The following is a 20,654-nucleotide window of genomic DNA, read 5'->3' as shown; positions in this document are numbered from 1 at the left end:
AGAAAAAAAACGGATCCGTCAGGATCCGTTTGTTCACCAGGACAGAAAAAGAAGACGGTGCGTTTGGTTTGAAACGTGTCAGAATAAGACAAACAGTGAGGGAAGAACAACTTAACATTGATGGATACATTAATGGATCTAAAAACGTGTGATATGGATGAAGCTTAACTCACCGACACAGTTAAAAAGGTAAGGGGAGAAAAATATAGAAAAATAAAAATTATAATTAACATAGGAGGTTGTGACGTTTTTGATTTTTAGCATTTTATGTGCAGAAAATTAAAAAAATAAATTAAATTAATAAAATTTGCTAAATGTACACGGTCATGAAAAGTGTTACATTTAAATGACTTTTTGCTAAGTGTCCAGTCAAATGAGAATTTACCAAGACACAAAAAAAAAAATACATAAAAAGAAAAGAGCTAAACGCTAAAGCAAAAGCAAAAGCCATTTTAAAGTTAAAAGTACATTTTTAATTAAATAAAAAAAATAAAAAAAAATCATTCTGAAATATATGCTACAGAGTGGAACAGACCATAATGGTGTGGATATTGACTTCTGACAAAATAAAGAAATAACAGACACATATTCATTAATAATTATATTTTCTGCATTATAGTTAGCATAGGTATTTTGTGTCACCCTTATTTTTTCAGTAAGTATTGATACTTTGTTATAGTCAGACATGTCATTTTTTTTAAACAGTCCTTTGAAATAAATATCATAAAATAATAGATTCACATAATAAATATTCTTTACAATAAAAAAGTTTTTTTTAACAGACTTTTGTCTTAAAAAATAAGCAATATTCATTTTTTGTGATTTATACATAAAATGTACAAAAAAAAAAAAAAAGCCAGGCTGTGGCTAAGGCAATTGAAACACAGAAGACGTAAAAAACTAAAAAAAAACAAAAAACAAACAAAAAACAGGTCACCGCCAGGAAGCACAAAATATCAGATCCCTGGAGGAAAGAGCTTATTTCATTAAGGCTACTGGATTTTCTGGCACCTGAAAAATAACACATTAGTAACAGGAACAAGATAAGGAAGATTGGAGGGTGGACTGGATTTAAATAGATGTCCTTCAACATACACAAGCGTGTCTGATGCCAACGCATACACAAGATAGAAGGGGTGGGCATTAATGCACATACTGAATGAACCCAATACCAGGAACGTAAAGGCAACTTGCAGGGAATGCCTATCTTACTCAAAGATAAAATGCATAATGATAAGATCTTACCATTGTCAAATTTAAGAAAACTACCCCTCGTGTGATTTCTAAGAACTAGCTAACAGACCAGTACAAAGGACAGGTATTATCATTGTTCCTCAAGCCAAAATATGGTGTTAATGTGCACATACATGCCTAAGCCGACAACTCCTCTAGGCCTATTACTGTGGAAATCTGGCAAAGTAGAACATCGAAAGGATTCATGGATGACCTTATGAACACACATGTATAAACGCAGAGCCTACACAGCAAATGGATCCATAAGTTGTCCAGAAAAATCCCTCCACTCAAAGTCAGGAGGGCTTGCCCTGACCTCGAGGAACATCATCCAGTTTGCAGTATACAGTATTTGAGTTCTTACACCGGCAACCTGGGCGATTCACTCTGTCGTAACAACCACGGCACAGTTTCAGGCATCCCTTGGCAGGAGGGTAGCAGAGTAAGCAGGGTAAGAACAAGGACATGAGTCCCATGCACAAGTATCTAGAGCAGCAGTGTGATTGGGAGCAAGAACAAGGGTTATCCGCACACGAGTCGCCCTCGTCGTCATTCGAGCAGTGGTAGAAAGCCGCTTTCACCAGACACATACAAGTGCTGTATTCCACCATGCTCTCAGCAGAGCAAAGACATTGACGATTGCAAGCCAAGCATGACGGTAGGGTCCTTGGAGCGGTGCAGTCTGTACATTTGCACTTTCCACACTGTTCACAAATAAACCTGTGCTGCGTTGAGTCCACTTTTAAAGAGCTCTTTAAGTCATCTACTACCAATGCAGATGCCTTCGGCTGCATCCGAACTACCCTGTCCGTCCCGTGGCCAGAGCTGTGTCTGGTTGGTGGAGATTGTCCCAAAAGTTCTTGTTCAGAAGAGGCACTATTTGTGCTCCCAGAACTTGCGGCACTCCCTGTGCTGGTTGACCTACTGAGCACAGGGGCCCTTGCCATGTACACATGTCCCGTGTGAGCCAAGTGAGGGGGTCTGTGCTCATTGTTATTATTCACATTGACTGGTAGGATTTCGTGAGTCCTCTCCTGCTTACTGTACCGTGGAGCAGTTTTGGGCCCATGTTTCCTCACCATGGATGGGCCCTCTGTGTACTCGTTCCTGCTCCGGAGAGCTTTGATCTGGTCCAGAGACAAGATAGTGGCTGGTGGAACCTCTCGTTCATACTCCAACCGCTGCCTGCTGTCTAAAGAAGGCTGCTGGATGACAGCTAATGAACCGCTAGGGCCATGTTGACTATGTAGCTCCATCTGTAGTGATCTCGACTTCTGGCATTCAACAGGAACTTGGCATGCATCTGAAAATCTGCAAGAGAAGAGGTAAAGGTATAAGTATAAAGGGTAGGGGAAAAAACAAACCAAACAAACACGTAGAAGGTAGCATGCAAAATATTGTTCAATATCACGACATGAACCTGTAGGACAATCTGAACAGTCCTCTCTAGGGTTACAGATGTCAACGACATAAAGAGCCAAGAGAGTAATACAAATCTACAATAATCCGACCCCAGTGTGATTACAGCTCTGGGGAATACACTGCTGCTGCTAAAGAATCCAAATCCTATCAGCACCAACAAATGGAGGAAGAGAAGTATGTAAGGTAAATCCAAATGTGAATCAAACAATATAAAGCAATAGACCACGCTATAATAAAAGAAGCAGCCCCCCCAGTTATGCCTGTAAAGTCTATAGAGGTGCACACAGACTACAGAACAATCCATGTATACCTCATGGGGCAGTCTATCCAGAGAGGAATCTCAATAGTTTACAGATGGGAACCTAGTTCCTGCAATGACTGCCCTCCAGAGCAGGGGAATGGTAAGGTTTAGGGAAGGTGGGGGTGGGAGATCCCAGGATGGGGGAGACAGAGGAAGGAAAAAGTTATGAATGAAAACAATCCCTGGCTGGGAGGAGAAGGAGGAGGGAAAGGTGATCATGACCGCAGGGGGGCGGACTTCACACTGCTCAGCATGCAGCAATGCCCTAGGTAATGCCCTGGCATTGTACCACATGCCCTCACAATGCAGATCCTCTTCCACAGGTAAAGCCATCGTGCTTCCTCCCCGCGATCATTCCCTCCTCTCAACACCTGTAGATCTCCTGCCACCTGCTCGGATCGATCGCACCAGTACACTTACCTAGCTGCGAGCAGGATCCAGGCACAATCCCATGTAAAGCAGCGCTGCGGAGGACCCGGGCGGTGCAGTGGTGATTAAGCATGGGACATGAGACGTTTCATACTACTACAACCCAAATTATCTCCGGCTCTGCCAGCGGGGGACGTAGATCCACGGCTCCCCCCGATCACTGTGCACAGCAATGGCTGTCAACCTGCACAGTACTTGTCAGAGGTAAAGCCAGGCTCCGTGTTAGCTGCATGGAGGGGAAGGCTCCGCGGCGATACTTTTCCTTAGCGCAGAGTACAATCCAACGAGAAGTAGAACAGCGCGGCCGATTGCGCAACACACGATCGTTCCTTTCCTTAAAAGCCAGCAGCAGCAGAGTCCAGGCTGGCGTGATGAATGAGGGTGTCACCCCGTAGCGATCACTCACAGCGCTCGGTACAACCTTCCACGCCTGGCGCTCTCTAGCCTCTGAATGAATGGATTCCTGGAACACAGGGTTTGTTCAAGGGGAGCCTTCTGATTGGCTGGAGGAGGAAGTCGGAGCAGCTCCGCCGCTGCTGATTGGCTGACAAGAGGGGGCGCGCTTGCTGCAGTGGCGCGGCCTGAAGTTTGTGGGAGCGGAGAGGAGACTGCAAGGTGTATGTGCAGAGCTCTCCCCGGAGTACACCGCCGTGTGTGGGTGCAGAGCTCTCCCCGGAGTACACCGCCGTGTGTATGTGCAGAGCTCTCCCCGGAGTACACCGCCGTGTGTAGGTGCAGAGCTCTCCCCGGAGTACACCGCCGTGTGTGGGTGCAGAGCTCTCCCCGGAGTACACCACCGTGTGTGGGTGCAGAGCTCTCCCCGGAGTACACCGCCGTGTGTAGGTGCAGAGCTCTCCCCGGAGTACACCACCGTGTGTGGGTGCAGAGCTCTCCCCGGAGTACACCGCCGTGTGTATGTGCAGAGCTCTCCCCGGTGTACACCACCGTGTGTGGGTGCAGAGCTCTCCCCGGAGTACACCGCCGTGTGTATGTGCAGAGCTCTCCCCGGAGTACACCACCGTGTGTGGGTGCAGAGCTCTCCCCGGAGTACACCGCCGTGTGTATGTGCAGAGCTCTCCCCGGAGTACACCGCCGTGTGTAGGTGCAGAGCTCTCCCGGGAGTACACCGCCGTGTGTATGTGCAGAGCTCTCCCCGGAGTACACCACCGTGTGTGGGTGCAGAGCTCTCCCCGGAGTACACCGCCGTGTGTGGGTGCAGAGCTCTCCCCGGAGTACACCGCCGTGTGTGGGTGCAGAGCTCTCCCCGGAGTACACCGCCGTGTGTAGGTGCAGAGCTCTCCCCGGTGTACACCGCCGTGTGTATGTGCAGAGCTCTCCCCGGAGTACACCGCCGTGTGTGGGTGCAGAGCTCTCCCCGGAGTACACCGCCGTGTGTGGGTGCAGAGCCCGTAGGCCTGTTACTTTAGGAGCGCGCTTGTCCTGTCAGTAGCACTCCATAGTTTCCTGAGGGAAGGAAGAGCCGTGTCCTGTCCCTGGGGGAAGGGTCCTGCACATGGCTGCTTATCATCACATTTACCTTATGTGCGTGGCCGGCAGGGAGGGGGTTAAGCGCGCCTGTCCCCGGGGAGGACAACGGAAATGAGCGAACACCTCCGCATGTGTGTGAATGCCATAATAGCCCCCCTGCTGCTGAGCACACACTGCCCGGGGCCGGGCGGAAGGAGAGCCCGTGTTCACCTGCCCTGCTCATTTCCTACCATCAAAGTGCCACATGCTAATTAACCCCACAGCTCCCTGCTAAGCTAGCCGAGCAATGAGCCGCCGCTCAGCCTGCTGCATGGCTCCTAGTCACTGTGATGACAACCAATCGGGTCTCTTCTTTCAGATTTTAATTTCCATAAGAGAAATGTCAGCTGTAATCCTATTGGTCGCTGGGGATCACTGCGCCATCCATTGCCCAAGAAGACATAGAACATGGAGTGTTTTTCTATGTTCATGGATATTTTCCTCTCATAAAACATACATTGACGTTATCCTTTCCGTTATGGTCTACTCCCATATGGCAGATTTGTCGCACACGTTTTTGTGTGAGACAGAAAACTGTCGTCACAAAGTTTGGCGCACGTTATACTTTGACTTTTTGGGGGGGGGGGGGGGGGTCTAGAGCCCTGCAAAAAATGGTGGTGGTGAGGGGGCAGCACATTTATTCTAATCTGTGTGGATTATACTGGAGGCTACAGCTCAGTTCTGGTGCATGGACCTGCACGGATTGGCTATATCTATTAAGAGATGTGCGCCTCTCAATAATTGTGGAGAACCTGACGCCAGCGGGGGATAGAGAAATACCGCCGGTATTAATAAATGTCCCCCAACGTACAGAGGAGCAGAACAACGAAAGTAACGGAAGTGCTGGATCCGGTACATAACGGCCACCAGCTCCAGTGATTAGAATGGCGTCTGCTCGGGGCTTTTTGACAGAACCTGCGACGGAGGCCCCAATTGGAGATTTCAATGCAGGTGTGAACCTAAGAGGCCACATGTCTGCTTGAAGTAAAAAATATAAAAAAAATGAAAAAAACCCCCACAATTTGCCAGAGTCGGTCGTCAGGTCCCCCTTCCAACGCTGTGATGAATCTGTCCCTCTGTTCCCAGGAAGGTCAAATGAGTGCAGCTCCGCATGTCTATGGGACATGACAGCTGCGGGGGTTATACAGCCCAGGGGGTCTTGTCTGCTGGCTAGAAAACACTACTGGACAATTCCCTACTTTCTCCACGCATGACGGTAGTGTTACACAGAGCCCCGGAGGGGAAGCGGTTAACAGAGACTTGTTTACCCGGTACATATTTGCACATGACACATCCTCCAGTGCTGATCAGAACCAGATAACCGCTGCCTGTTTTTCTCTAGTATTTTTCAGGTCCTGGTCAAGTTCTTCTCGCTGTACCGAGCAGTAAGTGGATGTGTGAGGAGTGTCCCCAGGAGGACGCGGCACATACTGCTGGACAGATGGCTGAGCCAGACCCAGCTGTCTGCTCTCATTGTGAAAGAGGAAGCGCCACATCCGGCTACGTTTCAATGTGAAATCCTATTCTTAGCTATAGAGGAAGCCACAATTGGGATTAATCACTGCACAAGAGTTCCTGCCTCACTTCCTACATGATCCATAGGCTTCGCCGCATGGTGACACCTGTGAGACCAGGTTCAGGCGGTTGTCCTCTCATCGTCAGTCCCACTGCAGTTCTTATGTTACGTAGATGCTTTCAATCACCGCACAATATTCTTTGCACCGGTAGAATATGTAAAGCAACTCTGCCAAGACCTTGGTGTCTGGTTTGTACGCATATACATCTTCTTTATTATCTGAGGAAAAGTTCTACAACTTTCTAACCATTTCAAAATCTCTGATTGCTGCCCATAAATGGGGACAGTCTTGTCTCCTGAAAAACCTGCCCTGACTATATCCTGCGGACACAATGGTATGGCTTATTTGTATTTCCTATAGCGGGGGTAGGCAACCTCGGGCACTTCAGCTCCCAGCATGCATACTTGCTCTTCTCAGAACTCCCATAGAAATGAATGGAGCATGCTGGGAATTGTAGTTTCAGAACAGCTGGAGTGCCGAAAGGTTGCTGACCCCTGTCTTATAGTAACGCTACATCTGGCCACAGTGTTTTTGACACTTATATACCAGCTACTGGTTGGCTTACTTCGAGACAGAATTTTACGCCAAAATCATTGTGCAATTTTGACACAAAACAGAGCATCACACCCATCTTCCCTTAAAGCACACCCCCCCCTTTCAAGCAAAAAAAACCCTATTTGCACCAAAATTGCTTCAACTTGCATTACTTATTCAGGGGCAGACTGGCTATATACCCTACAGGGAAATTGCCCAGGGGGCCGCCCAAGCCCTCCCTACAACCGCTGGCCAGGTACATAACAATCTGATGCTCTCAGCATTAACTAATGTATTATGTACCTGGCCAGCAGGTGCCCTTTGGAATGCAACTGTATCCTCAGGATGGTGATACGGCAGTATTTTATGCTGCACTATGGTATTTGGTTTTGCTGGGGTGGTATTTAGTGCTGCACTACCTCTGTTGTCTCGCCTTCTGTCAATTTGGACTCGCCTTCAATTTGGGGCCACTTTTTGTTTTTCTGTTCCAGGGCCACTTTTAAGTCCCCTTTGCACTTAATAGTCAGATTTAAGGCATAGTGAATCTAGGCCTGAGTGTCAATCCAGCCTTAAGGCTTGCATCAAACAAAAATGATGTGTTTTTTTTAGCAGCTTACAGAAGTTTCCATTTTTATTGTAACACTTTAAATGTTCTCCCCCCCCCCCCCAGTGTTTTTCAGTTCCTATATGGGAAAAACGGGAGAAAGTAAAGCGACAAACATGTAAATGCAACACAAAATACACCAGGATAAAAGAATTGTAAAGCATTATTTATTAAAAATGTTAAAGTAACATCTGGATGGCTGGGATTCCCGTCAATCACGAGGCCATGCTCCCCCCCCCCCCCCCCCCCCCCCGTTTCAATGGAGCGGGAGACACGCATGCATGTCCGCCAATCGATTCGGCTTTATGGGACTGTATAAGCACTTGTCCACTCCATTCACATGTTGGAACACGTGCCCCCACTCTTGCTATGGGGTGGGCCTCATCAGACGTTTATCCCATATCCTAAACATCTTAGCCCTTTTTAGAAGTCTATGCACAGTGTACATATTTATGTCGGTAATATATGAAGGTATACATAGCCCTGTTCTATTAGATCCCTATGAATTATTAGAGAAAAAAAATAAGGGCATGCTCTATTAGTTAGCATACTACTGAGATCTCATAGAAGCATTAGCAGCATATGGCGACTAATGAAGTAGGACAGCTCTGTAGTATGGTAGATAAAAGGCACTGCTTTAAGAGTTCAGCTAATACAGCACTGTTAAAATCCTCTGCTTGTATGAAGAGCTTCGTGAATGTTATGTAAGACATGAGAGCAGTACAAACATGTCCACTAGGTGGTGTACCTTCTCATTGTCAGGTCTGCTCATTTTCAAGCACAAAGTATACAATGTAATGTGACATAGGGTTGCAGTATTGATTTACAATGTGTTCAGAAAGTCTTTAAACCCTTTACATTTTTTCATATTTTGTTATGGTTTTGTGCTAAAAAAAAAAACGTTTTTCATTCTGCACTGAATACCCCATAATGAGAAAGTGAAAACTACATTTTAGAAATGTTTTTATAAATTTATTAAAAAGGAAACACAAAAATTTCACATGGACATAAGTAGGGATGAGCGAACTTCATATTTTGAAGTTCGTGTTGTGGTTTTTGCTGAATTGCGTTATGGATTCCGTTACCATGGACCATAACGCAATTCCATGACGGAATGCCTTTAGAGGCATTTCGTTATTCATTCCGTCATAATAGAAGTCTATTGCCTGCATAACGGATCCGTAATGCTGGCCATAGACTTCTATTATGACGGAATGAATAACGGAATGCCTCTAAAGGTTACGGTCAGTGGTAACGAATCCATAACGCAATTTAGCATATACCACAACCCAAACTCGAACTTCAATATATGAAGTTCGCTCATCCCTCGACATAAAGATTTAGACCCTTTGCTATGATACTTGAAATTTAGCTCTGGGGGCCTCCCATTTCACTTGATCATCTTTGAGATGTTTCTACACCTTGATTAGAGTCCACCTGTGGTAAATTCAGTTGATTGTATATGATGTGGAAAGACACACCACTGCCTATATAAGGTTTTACAGCTGACTATTTATATCTGAGCAAAAACCAAGGCATTTGGAGAAAAGAACTGCCTGTAGAGCTCAGAGACAGGATTGTGCGAAGTCACAGATCTGTAGAAGGGTACAAAAAATTTCTGTTGCACTGAAAGTTCCCACAGTGTCCTCCATAACTCCTAAAGGGGTTGTCCGGGTTCAGAGCTGATCCCGGACATATCCCCTTCTTCACCCAGGCAGCCCCTCTAAGATGACCATCAGAACATTTTATGCTCCAATGCTCTCCCTTGCCCTGATTCGGTGAAGTTTCAGGTCTATGCTAGACGGAGGCTTCTTCTTGTAAAACAGCTAGAGCAGCACTAAATCCTGCTGATTAGTGCTGGTGACATCACCAGGAACACTGCTAGGCGGAAGCCTCCATCTAGCAGTGTAAGTTTGTAAGCCTAAAAGCCCTTGCTTGAAATGCTCCGATGTTAATCTCGGAGGGGCTGCCTTGGTGAAGAAGGGGATATGTTCGGGTTCAGCTCTGAACCTGGACAATCCCTTTAAATGGAAGAAGTTTGGAAAAACCAAGGCTTTTCCTAGAGCTGGCTGCCCCACCAAACTAAGTAACTGGGGGAAAAGGACCTTGGTAAGAGAGGTGACGAAGGACCCAGTGGTCACTCTGGCTGAACTCCAAAAATGCTGTGTGTATATGAAAAAAGCCTCTCCTCATTAAAGTAGTAGAAAATTGCAGCACACTGTATTTTTCTTTGCTTGTTAGATTTTAATCTTGTATCATCATATCATCATGATGCAGTGCAATTACAGGGTATATAGAGCAGGCATGTACAAATCAGTATGGCGACCGGACGTTTCGGCCTGTCAGGGCCTTCTTCAGCGGTCTTAATCTGTAGCTGTATCCCTGTAGTGCGTTTATTTAAATAAACGCACAAATGTGACTTTTTTTTACGCTAAAAGCTGGCATAAGGGGCCATGATATGTCTACCCTTTAGAGCTGCGGTTCTCAACCTAGGGGTCGCGACCCCTTTGGGGGGTCGATCGGCCTTTTCCAGGGGGTCGCCTGAGGCTTCCTATTGTGGGTCGCCTGACGTCTGGACGGGTAAGTCGGGCCGCCTGTCTGCTGAGGTCCGAGTTTTTTCGTTAATGACACCGCCGCTGAGCACCACTGCCACCAATGATTTAATTGAGCCTGGCTAATTTTATTTTAATTATTTGGCTGAGCAGGGCTTAATTTATTTGGGGGGACATGAAGCACCGCTGATTTATTTATTTGGGGGACCCTGAGCACTTCTGATTTATTTATTTGGGGGACCCTGAGCACTATTGATTTATTTATTTGGGGGGGACCTGAAGCACTGCTGATTTATTTATTTGGGGGACCCTGAGCACCATTGATTTATTTATTTGGGGGAAACCTGATGCACCACTGATTTATTTATTTGGGGGTACCCTGAGCACCGCTGATTTATTTATTTGGGGGAGACCTGAAGCCCCGCTGATTTATTTATTTGGGGGACCCTGAGCACTTCTGATTTATTTATTTGGGGGGGACTTGAAGCACCAATGATTTATACACCATGCTTCAATACAAAATTTCATTTATTTGTAATTAGAAATAAATATTTGACAATATATAACATTTGTCTTTGTGATTAATTACTCTGCTTTAATTATGTTCAATTTGTAGCAATAAAAATACATCCTGCATATCAGATATTTACATTACAATTCATAACAGTAGCAAAATTAGTTATGACGTAGCAAGGAAAAAAATGTAATGGTTGGGGGTCACCACAACATGAGGAACTGTATTAAGGGGTCACGGCTTTAGAAAGGTTGAGAACCACTGCTTTAGAGAGTGAACTGTAAGGGCAATCTCTGGCCATTTAGATCTGTACACTTTCGAGAAATTCAATTGATCCCGCTTTGCATGTTTTTGTTTGCTGAATTGTATATGAAAATGTTGCACCTACTCACTAATAGAAAATCTAACCAAAGTGATACAGGCAAACAATCCATTTACACAGTGAAGGCGAGGACAGGGCCAAAACTAACACACTAGGCTCTCTGTGTAACTGCTGTAAATAACTTCACTACGGGTGTCATGCCAGGCAGAGTGGCATAGAGTATTTTCATTTCTTAAAGTGTAACTGTCATTATTTTTTTAATTTTTGTAATGTGTAGGGGCAGTGATACTGACCATTTTTGTAATATACTTTAATTTCTGAAACAGTAGATTTCTATTAGAAAAATAGCTCTAAAGTGGCCCATTTTGAGCCTTAGCAACGCTCCTGTCTTCTGTTTACATAACGCATTCAGTGTTGAGCAAGTCTCCACAGTTATGTAAACAGAAGACAGAACCATTGCTAAGGCTCAAAATGGGCGACTTAACAGCTATTTTTCTAATAGAAATGTACAGGTTTAGTAATTAAAGTATATTTAAAAAAATGGTCAGTAGCACTGCAGCTATACATTACAAAAAATAAATAAAAATAATGACAGTTATACTTTACCCTTCTTTACCAGGGGTCACTAATGCCCCTGTGCACGGAACAATGTTTCACCTCTTGGGTATATTGTGAAGGGGAATATTTTCTTTGTCTTCGTGCTACATGCGGAATGTGAAATAGGGACTTACAGGGGTTAATATATTTGATATTTAGAAATATTGTACGCAATACTAAACTGGACAGATAACTTTGATTTATGGTCTAATCCATTAGGTTTTGCAGTTAAGCTGGCCATAGACATTTGATTCAGTCCCTTCAAGGCTTTACCTGTTCAATCCATTTTGCCAGAGGTAAGCGGCACTAGAGAAGTCTGTCAGGGCTTTATCTCAGGCTATTGGAATCAAGCCCCACCAACTTTTTCCATCACATTGCGCCATGTTTTCAATGTATTGACATCCAAAAACATGAGTAATCAGCATAAGAATGGGTTGTGAAATGGGTACGACATGCCCCAGATTTTTGTGTCTTCCCTTTGTGCTATTCAACAGTCCGAGGTATCATCTACCAAGGATGCTAAAGGCTCCTCTGCCACAAAAGGTCTCAAAAATGTAAAAACTCATTACACATAGACGTGTTTAGTATCATTATTGAATACTGGATTATTTCTTCTGAACTGGTAAGTGTTCAGGGAGGCCCAGGTATTAGTACCACAACAGTCACTGCAATTGTGCAACAGATTACACATCTACACTCCCATACATATGGAAATGTAATGGAGTTGGGTGCTGCGGACATAAGAAGATTATGCAGCGCTTCCATGTTTTCTGGTGGCATATACCTGTAGTAAGGTCAGATTGCTACCAGTGTGACACTGAGAAGTAATTCGTTGATGGTACACTCTTACCATGTAATCAGTACTTCTATTTTCTTGGTTCTGAACTGGCAGTAATATAATACCTGACTTGTGCTTGCCTACTTGTAATTCCAGTTTGGCTGATTTCAGAGCCAGTTTTTTACTTTTCTTTTTTAGTTGTATTACCTTAAAGCATAATAATATCTTAATTGTTTTCTTATTTTTGTATGGTACAGCTATAAATATACATCTCAAACTGCAAAGATCATCAAGGTCAAACACATACAATATGGTAGAAGGAGGACCTACTAAGTATGGATTTGTGAATTATGCATGTATTTCTGACGGGTATCAGTGCACATTCTTATAGTCACTGTTTGGCCTACAAAACAAGATTGGCCATGCTGGAGTTTTTGGCCAAGCCTTTGGGATGAGCAGAAACTCCAGTTCTCTAATAAAAGGTGGATGAGCAGTCAGGGATAAATAGCCAAGTACCGTAAGTGCTTTAAGTGCTCCTATTCACTAAAGCAAGGCGTTCTCATGATCTGTGTTAGTTCCAGCAGTTGGACTTCAACCGATTGAATGGCAAATCCACTTTGTATGGTATAAATGTGTATAATAGAAAATTAAAAATATGAATGCAGTAAATGTTAGAAACAAAGTAAAGAGGATCATAATAAAAATAAATAAATCGGCTCATTCATTAAAGGAACACTGACAGGGCCAAAAAGCATATTAAGGTATATATATGACCGTACAGGTATAAAGTGTATTAGAATCATGTAAGTATCCCCCCTGTCCACCTTATAACTACAGTAATGTGAAGTTTTATAACCTGCTGGAATCGGGTTCAATCTGCCCAAGGGGCGGTGTTTCACCTCAGCTTGCGCCCAGCCAGCCTCGCCACAACTGCCGTTTGAAGCGCCGCCCAGCTCATCAATATTCACTTCGCTGGGCGGCTACTAGTGTCCCCGGCCATCTTCAGCGCATGCGCCCGGCACCCTCACTGGCCGGGATCGCATCGCATCGCGCCTGCGCACAGTCTCATTCTCAGAGGCTGCCTGTGGTCTCCTATGCTTGCTATGATTACACCAGATAATTACATTTTGATAAAGTTAAATTGGAGAAGGATCTGAGGATAATACCTGAGAAGAAGTGCCCTGTTAGATATGCATTTGGGTAGAGGGTCGATTTATCATTAGCGGTGGTTTTGGTGTCTTTCCTTTGTGAGGTTGCGCCAAATATATGAAATGGCTTACAGTAATATAATAATATTTGGCTCAAGTGCAATGTGACTTTCTAAATGAGACATAAAGGTGTTGTAATCTTAAATCCTGACCTACTTTTTACTTATAAAAGAGGTGAGGCTCACAAAATGCCAGAAAAATATGCACCATATGTTGCAAGCAGGAATCGCTTGTGACAATTTTACTCCACAAAACTGTCGTAGTTGATAAATATTTCTCTTGTTTTTTTTCCTCCAAATATATCTCCCAGAAGCACATTCTATATAGAGCAGATCAGATGTGGATAAATGTAAAGTTATGCATTTTGGTAGTAATAATCTCCGTGCATCATATGTCCTAGGTCAGGGGTCTGCAACCTTTAAGACATAAAGAGCCACTTGGACCCGTTTCCGAAGGAAAAAAATAATGGGAGCCGCAAAACCATTGCGACATTTAAAACAAATATAACACTGCATATATTGTTTCTTACCTTAATGCTATATACAGGATCGTGCAGTCAGCTGTCAATCTGAAGAAAAAAAGGACTTTTTAACTTAACAATGTAAAATATATTTTTGCTAATTAAAATATTTAATTTACCTTTACCAGAACCCCCAATCATGTGCCAGTAATACCAGACCCCCCCCCCCCAATCATGTGCCAGTAATACCAGACCCCCCCAATCATGTGCCAGTAATACCAGACCCCCCTCCAATCATGTGCCAGTAATACCAGACCCCCCTCCAATCGTGCCAGTAATACCAGACCCCCCTCCAATCATGTGCCAGTAATACCAGACCCCCCCTCCAATCATGTGCCAGTAATACCAGACCCCCCTCCAATCATGTGCCAGTAATACCAGACCCCCCCAATCATGTGCCAGTAATACCAGACCCCCCAATCATGTGTCAGTAGTAATACCAGACCCCCCAATCATGTGCCAGTAATACCAGACCCCCCCAATCATGTGCCAGTAGTAATACCAGACCCCCCCAATCATGTGCCACTATACCAGACCCCCCCAATCATGTGCCAGTAGTAATACCAGACCCCCCCAATCATGTGCCAGTAGTAATACCAGACCCCCCCCCCAATCATGTGCCATTAGTAATACCAGACCCCCCCCCCAAATTCCCCAATCATGTGCCAGTATAATACCAGGGCCCCCCCATTATGTGCCAGACTGCCAGTGAAAAAAAAAAAAAAAAAAAATTAACACTTATACTTACCTCTTTGGAGCGATGCGATGCAGGCCTCTTCCGGCCTGTGTCCCGACTCCAGCGCTGTACGGCTCAGGCGGCGCGATGACGTCATCGCGCCGCCTACGCCGGCCTCTGATAGGGGACGGGACATGATTAACCAATACAAATATATAAATGGGCCATAAAAAAAATACGGTGAAAAACTGTTCCATGTAAAATGCCCTTTAAAAGACAAGGGGGCACTGCCTCCGACTGGAGAAGAAAAAGTTCAGTCTCCAGAAGCGTCAAAGCTTCTTTACTGTAAGAACTGTGAATCTGTGGAATAGACTTCCTCAGGACGTGGTCACAGCAGGAACAGTGGACAGTTTTAAAAAGGGTTTTGAATTCTTAAAAGTAAACCACATTAATGCTTATGAAAACGTGTAGAAATCGGAGTCTCACTTCCTTCTGGGATTCGTGTCCCCACCTATCCCTTGGTTGAACTTGATGGACTTATGTCTTTTTTCAACCGTATCAACTATGTATATGATATCTGGCATAGATTTCAGAAGAACTAAAGATGCACCAAATGTATTTAGAGGTGTGCTCCTCCAGCAGGCTTCCCATAAATACCCACATATGAAACCCTGCGAGTGCAGTAATAGAACACCCTTCTCTGGAGCAGCACCATACAGGTATACATAAAATGCTTTTGAACTATATTAAGGTCTAGGCTATTTTAACGCCAAGACGTTTAGATATGGGAAGAATATATTCCACCTTTCAAACCGCTACTGTGCTTTTGAGTAATATCCTGTGAATGCACTCTGGAAGTATTCTAAAATTGTGTTCTTTGTTTAATAACAATAGGTGCTTAGCATTCAGTAAGAGGAGCGTGACGATCAGGAAGTGGCCGCACAAGGCAGGCATATCAAATTCCAACTTCTAACAAACACAGATGAGTACAAAGGAAGAGAACACAAATTCAAGGAGAGAAACGCCTAGCCTCCAGCTAATAACTTCACATTATATTCAAATGAATCCTCTCCGCTCTGCTCTTAGTTCACGCAATACCAAACCTACAACACTCAACGCTGATTATAAGGCTGGAATCACAGGAGCAGATGAAAAAACTAAGGAAAATGTGAAGGACAGATACTGCTTCTCTCTGTTGTATCTTCCTTTGTGTTTGGCTCAGGAAACAGCATCAAAGTGCCACAAAAAGTCCATATGTGATTCCAGCCCAAAGGGGCACCTAACCTAAGGTGTAGCTTGCAGTGAGAGCCATTAATACCATGTGCAAATAGATATATTAACATTACGTGTCACAGAACTAGAGATATATGATAGGAAGTAGTGGTCAGGGGGCAGTTGTCTCATTAAAGAGCGCCTGTCAGCAGGATTGACCCCATTAAACTAGTCATGTTGGTAGGGTTGATCCTTGCCGTTAATATTATACCTGAAAATTAGTTATGGCCCTCCTGAGAAGAAAGGCTTTTATCATTTATGCAAATGAGGGCTTCAGCACACTGAGGGTTGTGGCCAGCAGTGTAAGGGTGCATTCACACGACCGTATCATTTTATCTGCATCCAATCCGCATTTTGCGGAATAGATGCGGATCCATTCATTTCTATGGGTGAATAAAATGTGCAGACAACGTTCAGTATGTTGTCCGCGTTTCCGCATTTCTAGTCCGCAAAAATATGAAGCTTGTACTACTATTGTCCGCACAGATCGGTCTGCAGCCCCATTGAAGTCAATGGATCCGCAAAATGTCATCCGTTTATTGCGGATCCGTTTCCGCATTTTTGAAGGTCTTAAGGGTCCATTTACACGTCCATAAGTGTTTTGCGGATCTGCAAAACACGGACACCTGCAATGTGCAGACCGCACATCACAGACACTATAATAGAAAATGCCTTTTCTGGTCCGCAATTGCGGACAAGAATAGGACATGTTCTATTTTTTTCAGGAACGGAATTGCAGATCCCGAAAAAACGGATCCCGAAAAAACGGATGCGGATCCCGAAATTGCGGATTCGCATCCGTTCCAGCCCCATTGAAAGTGAATGGGTCCGCAAATTGCGGAACGAATGCGGACCCAAATTACGGACGTGTGAATGGACCCTAATAATTCTTTTTTTTTTTTCTCTTTTTTTTTCCTTCCGTTTTTTTGTGGACCGTAAAAAAACGGAATACATACAGAACACAAACGGAAGTCTTTTGGCCGCAAAAGGCGTACACACGGTTCCGTTATTTGCGGACCGCAAAACAGAAAGGATTACACACGGTCGTGTGAATGTACCCTAAAGCTGAGGTTCACTGAGGGGCTTTTTACTGTATATATGATTATGTTAAGGCTACTTTCACACTGGCGTTTCTGGGTCCGTTTTTACTGACACAATATGGTGCAATTGAAAACGGATCCGTCCCCCATTGACTTTCCATGTAAGTCAAGACGGATCCGTTTTGATTTAGACTTATTTTTGAAAGAATAATACAAACGGATCCGTTCTAAACGGATACAAGCGTTTGCATTATGGGTGCGGATCCGTCTGTGCAGATACAAGATGGATCCGCACCGAACGCAGGTGTGAAAGTAGCTTAACTAGAACGTATAAGGTTTGTTCTCCATCCTCTAAGATACTTAGACACTAAGGACCAGTGACCTTCTTTTGACTAATACAAAATCCAGCTTATATTACCTTGCCATACTATGCTGAAATAAAAGAGAGATACTGTATATGTATAGGTGGTGAAATTCCATCACATATTGTGTGAGATCATGATAGCTGGCAGGAATCAGCCCGAAAATATAAGCCCACCGTAGACATTCAATAACCTTTTTGGAGAAGATTTCATTCTACTAACAAGGTATCGGCCCTGGTGTCTTTCTTTCTAGTCTTGTCTGCAAAGGTTTTCTCAAAGTTAATCCTTCACAATGGCACAATAGCTTTTCAAGTAGGGACCAGATGGTTATTAAAGGAACGAAAAAACTACCCTTCAAGATAATTTTGAGTACAGAAAAACCCAACAACTAATTAGTCCCCCCATTTCTATGCCATTAAGCTTTCTGAGAAGCACAACATGAGAGAAAATGGATCTATGCAAGGCCGGTGGTAAATCAGACGTTACAATCCGTAATTGCCATCTGACAGGTTATCTTTAAACTTCAATAAACTGAGGCTGTTTTATAGAAGGAGACTTAAAGGGGTTTTCCCATCTCAGACAATGGGGGCATATCGCTAGGATATGCTTCCATTGTCTGATAGATGCAGGTCCCACCTCTGGGACCCGAACCTACACCGCGAACTGAGCCCTTAAAGTTGTGGAGGGCGCACTGTGCATGCACAGCCGCCCTCTATTCATTTCTATGGGGCTGCCGAAAATTTCTATCGGCCCCATAGAAATAAATGGGAGCGGTGCCCTCCCATTTATTACTATGGGGAGAGCACTTGTTGATCGGCCACCAACTTCCCCACTCCGTTCTCGGTGGTGGGACCCGCACCTATCAGACAGTGGGGGCATATCCTAGCAATATGCCCCCATTGTCTCAGATGGGAATACCCCTTCAACCCACAACATTGTATAAGTGTGCTCTAGCTACAAAGTAAGGATCTCTAAGTAGAGGTGTTGGGCCATACACTTGAGATATCTGTCAGCCAAATGCTGAGCACTGTTTCACCTAAGGCCTCATTCACACGTCTGTGTCCGTGATGACATCAGTGACAAGATGGTCAGTGGTTCATCTGTGAAGATGTCTGTGTTTGATCCGTGTGTCATCTCTATTCCACGGACAGAGCTCAGTTGAAAATGAATTTTAGGAGCATCTCCTAGCAACGATCCATGAAACATGGACGAAACACAGATGACATCCGTGTTGGACCCATAGATTATAATGGGCGTGATAGATCCGTAAACACAAACAAAATAAGGCATGCTCCCATGGTGTAACCCTGAATCATGATAAATACACACATTACAATCAATGGGTACGTGTGCTGCCCATGGAGAACATGGACAGCACGTGTCTGTGATTCACTGACGTCTGAATAAGGCTACGTGCACACGACAGTGAAAAACAGACATGTGATGTACATGGTAGTCTAGAAGGTTATTCACACTGCAGTTTTTTTGACTGTCAGTGAAAAACGGATGTAAAAAAATAGAACATGTTCTATCTTGTCCGTTTTTCACTGACAGACTGCCCCCATACAATTGAATGGGTCAAATTTTAACGTCCATTTCTCAGAAAGGCATCAGTGAAATATGTCTGTGTGCATGTAGCCTAAAGCCTAACTCCACCATAAACTTATTACACCTATATCTATATTCTCCTCTTAATGGGATGTGGGGAATAAGTTGATGTCATACCCCTCTGGCAGAAGCTTATCTCTTGTCGCAACAAAGGATTGGGCATGTTGGATTTCCACATATTAGAAACATAGAATGTGTCGGCGGATAAGAACCATTTGGCCCATCTAGTCTGCCCAATATACTGAATACTATGAATAGCCCTTGGCCCTATCTTATATGAAGGATGGCCTTATGCCTATCCCATGCATGCTTAAACCCCTTCACTGTATTTGCAGCTACCACTTCTGCAGGAAGGCTATTCCATGCATCCACTACTCTCTCAGTAAAGTAATACTTCCTTATATTACTTTTAAACCTTTGCCCCTCTAATTTAAAACTATGTCCTCTTGTAGCAGTTTTTCTTCTTTTAAATATGCTCTCTTCCTTTACCGAGTTGATTCCCTTTATGTATTTAAAAGTTTCTATCATATCCCCTCTATCTCTTCTTTCTTCCAAGCTATACATATTAAGGTCCTTTAACCTTTCCTGGTAAGTTTTATCCTGCAATCCATGCACTAGTTTAGTAGCTCTTCTCTGAACTCTCTCTAGAGTATCTATATCCTTCTGGAGATATGGCCTCCAGTACTGAGCACAATACTCCAAGTGAGGTCTCACTAGTGCTCTGTAGCGCGGCATAAGCACCTCCCTCTTTCTACTAGTAATTCCTCTTTCTATACATCCAAGCATTCTGCTGGCATTATAGAAACATAGTCCACATCTCAACATCTGCCCGTCAGAGGACAATCTAAAGGGCCCTATACATACTAGTTAGCTGATCTTGTCATATAAACGAGTACAGTCTGTTTGAACCATCATCATGGCCTCCATTCATGACATGTATGATGGGTCTGTATGTCGAGATTCAGGACATTTGATGCAGACTACACTACTGTGTCTGTCAAAAACACCAGAACCTAATGAAAGGGGAACAAGCCTAAAGCCTCATTCACACATCAGTGTTCCACAGACGTGTGCTGTACGGCTTCTCCACGGACAGCACATTTTAATGTGTGTATTCAGACATTAAAGTGTTTTACCACGCTCCGTTTTTTTTTTTTTTGCACGGATGTGTGCTCTATTTTGTCCGTGTTCATGGATCCATCACGCCCATTATATGCCATCCGTGTTTCACGGATCATTAGGAAGAGATGCTTTGAAAATGTCTTTTTCAGTTGTTCAGTGTCAGTGAAACACAGATGGCACATGGACAGCAAAAAAAACGAACACGGATGCATCACTGACCACCTTCTCACAGATCTGAGCACGGCCACCGACGTGTGAATGAGGCTTAATTCTGTATTCTTCAGTTATTGCATGTAACAGATTATTGCTAATACTCGTGATGAATGAAAGATGTTAGTGGTGCAGGCTTTTAGATCTCCTTTCCTTCCTTTCTTCTGACCAGTACTTCATTTTTATAGTAACATGGAGATTGTAATTCTAAGTTGGGATATTTGTGTGATTTCTAACATGACTATG

The 20,654-nt window shown here is 44.0% G+C and overlaps 1 protein-coding gene across 2 annotated transcripts; it reads right to left on the bottom strand.

Moving 5' to 3' along the window:
• Positions 1–459: 459 nt before the first annotated feature.
• SPRY1 (sprouty RTK signaling antagonist 1) lies at positions 460–3,853 on the bottom strand. Of its 2 annotated transcripts, none has more exons than XM_040418422.1 (2): positions 2,966–3,322; positions 460–2,544 (listed from the first exon to the last, which is right to left on the bottom strand). In XM_040418422.1, the coding sequence occupies exons 1-2, from the start codon at positions 2,968–2,970 to the stop codon at positions 1,530–1,532; spliced, it is 1,020 nt and encodes a 339-aa protein (XP_040274356.1). In that variant the 5' UTR covers positions 2,971–3,322; the 3' UTR covers positions 460–1,529. The 2 variants fall into 2 exon arrangements, with proteins under 2 accessions (XP_040274356.1, XP_040274357.1); XM_040418423.1 differs by lacking the exon at positions 2,966–3,322 and adding an exon at positions 3,377–3,853 and having other exon boundaries at positions 462–2,544.
• Between the last annotated feature and the right edge of the window lie 16,801 nt (positions 3,854–20,654).

The sequence above is a fragment of the Bufo bufo genome, chromosome 2, assembly GCF_905171765.1.
Source record: "Bufo bufo chromosome 2, aBufBuf1.1, whole genome shotgun sequence".
NCBI classification, from domain to species: Eukaryota; Metazoa; Chordata; class Amphibia; order Anura; family Bufonidae; genus Bufo; species Bufo bufo.
Note: the sequence above shows the minus strand (reverse complement) of the source record. Positions and strands in the feature narration are given on the sequence as shown.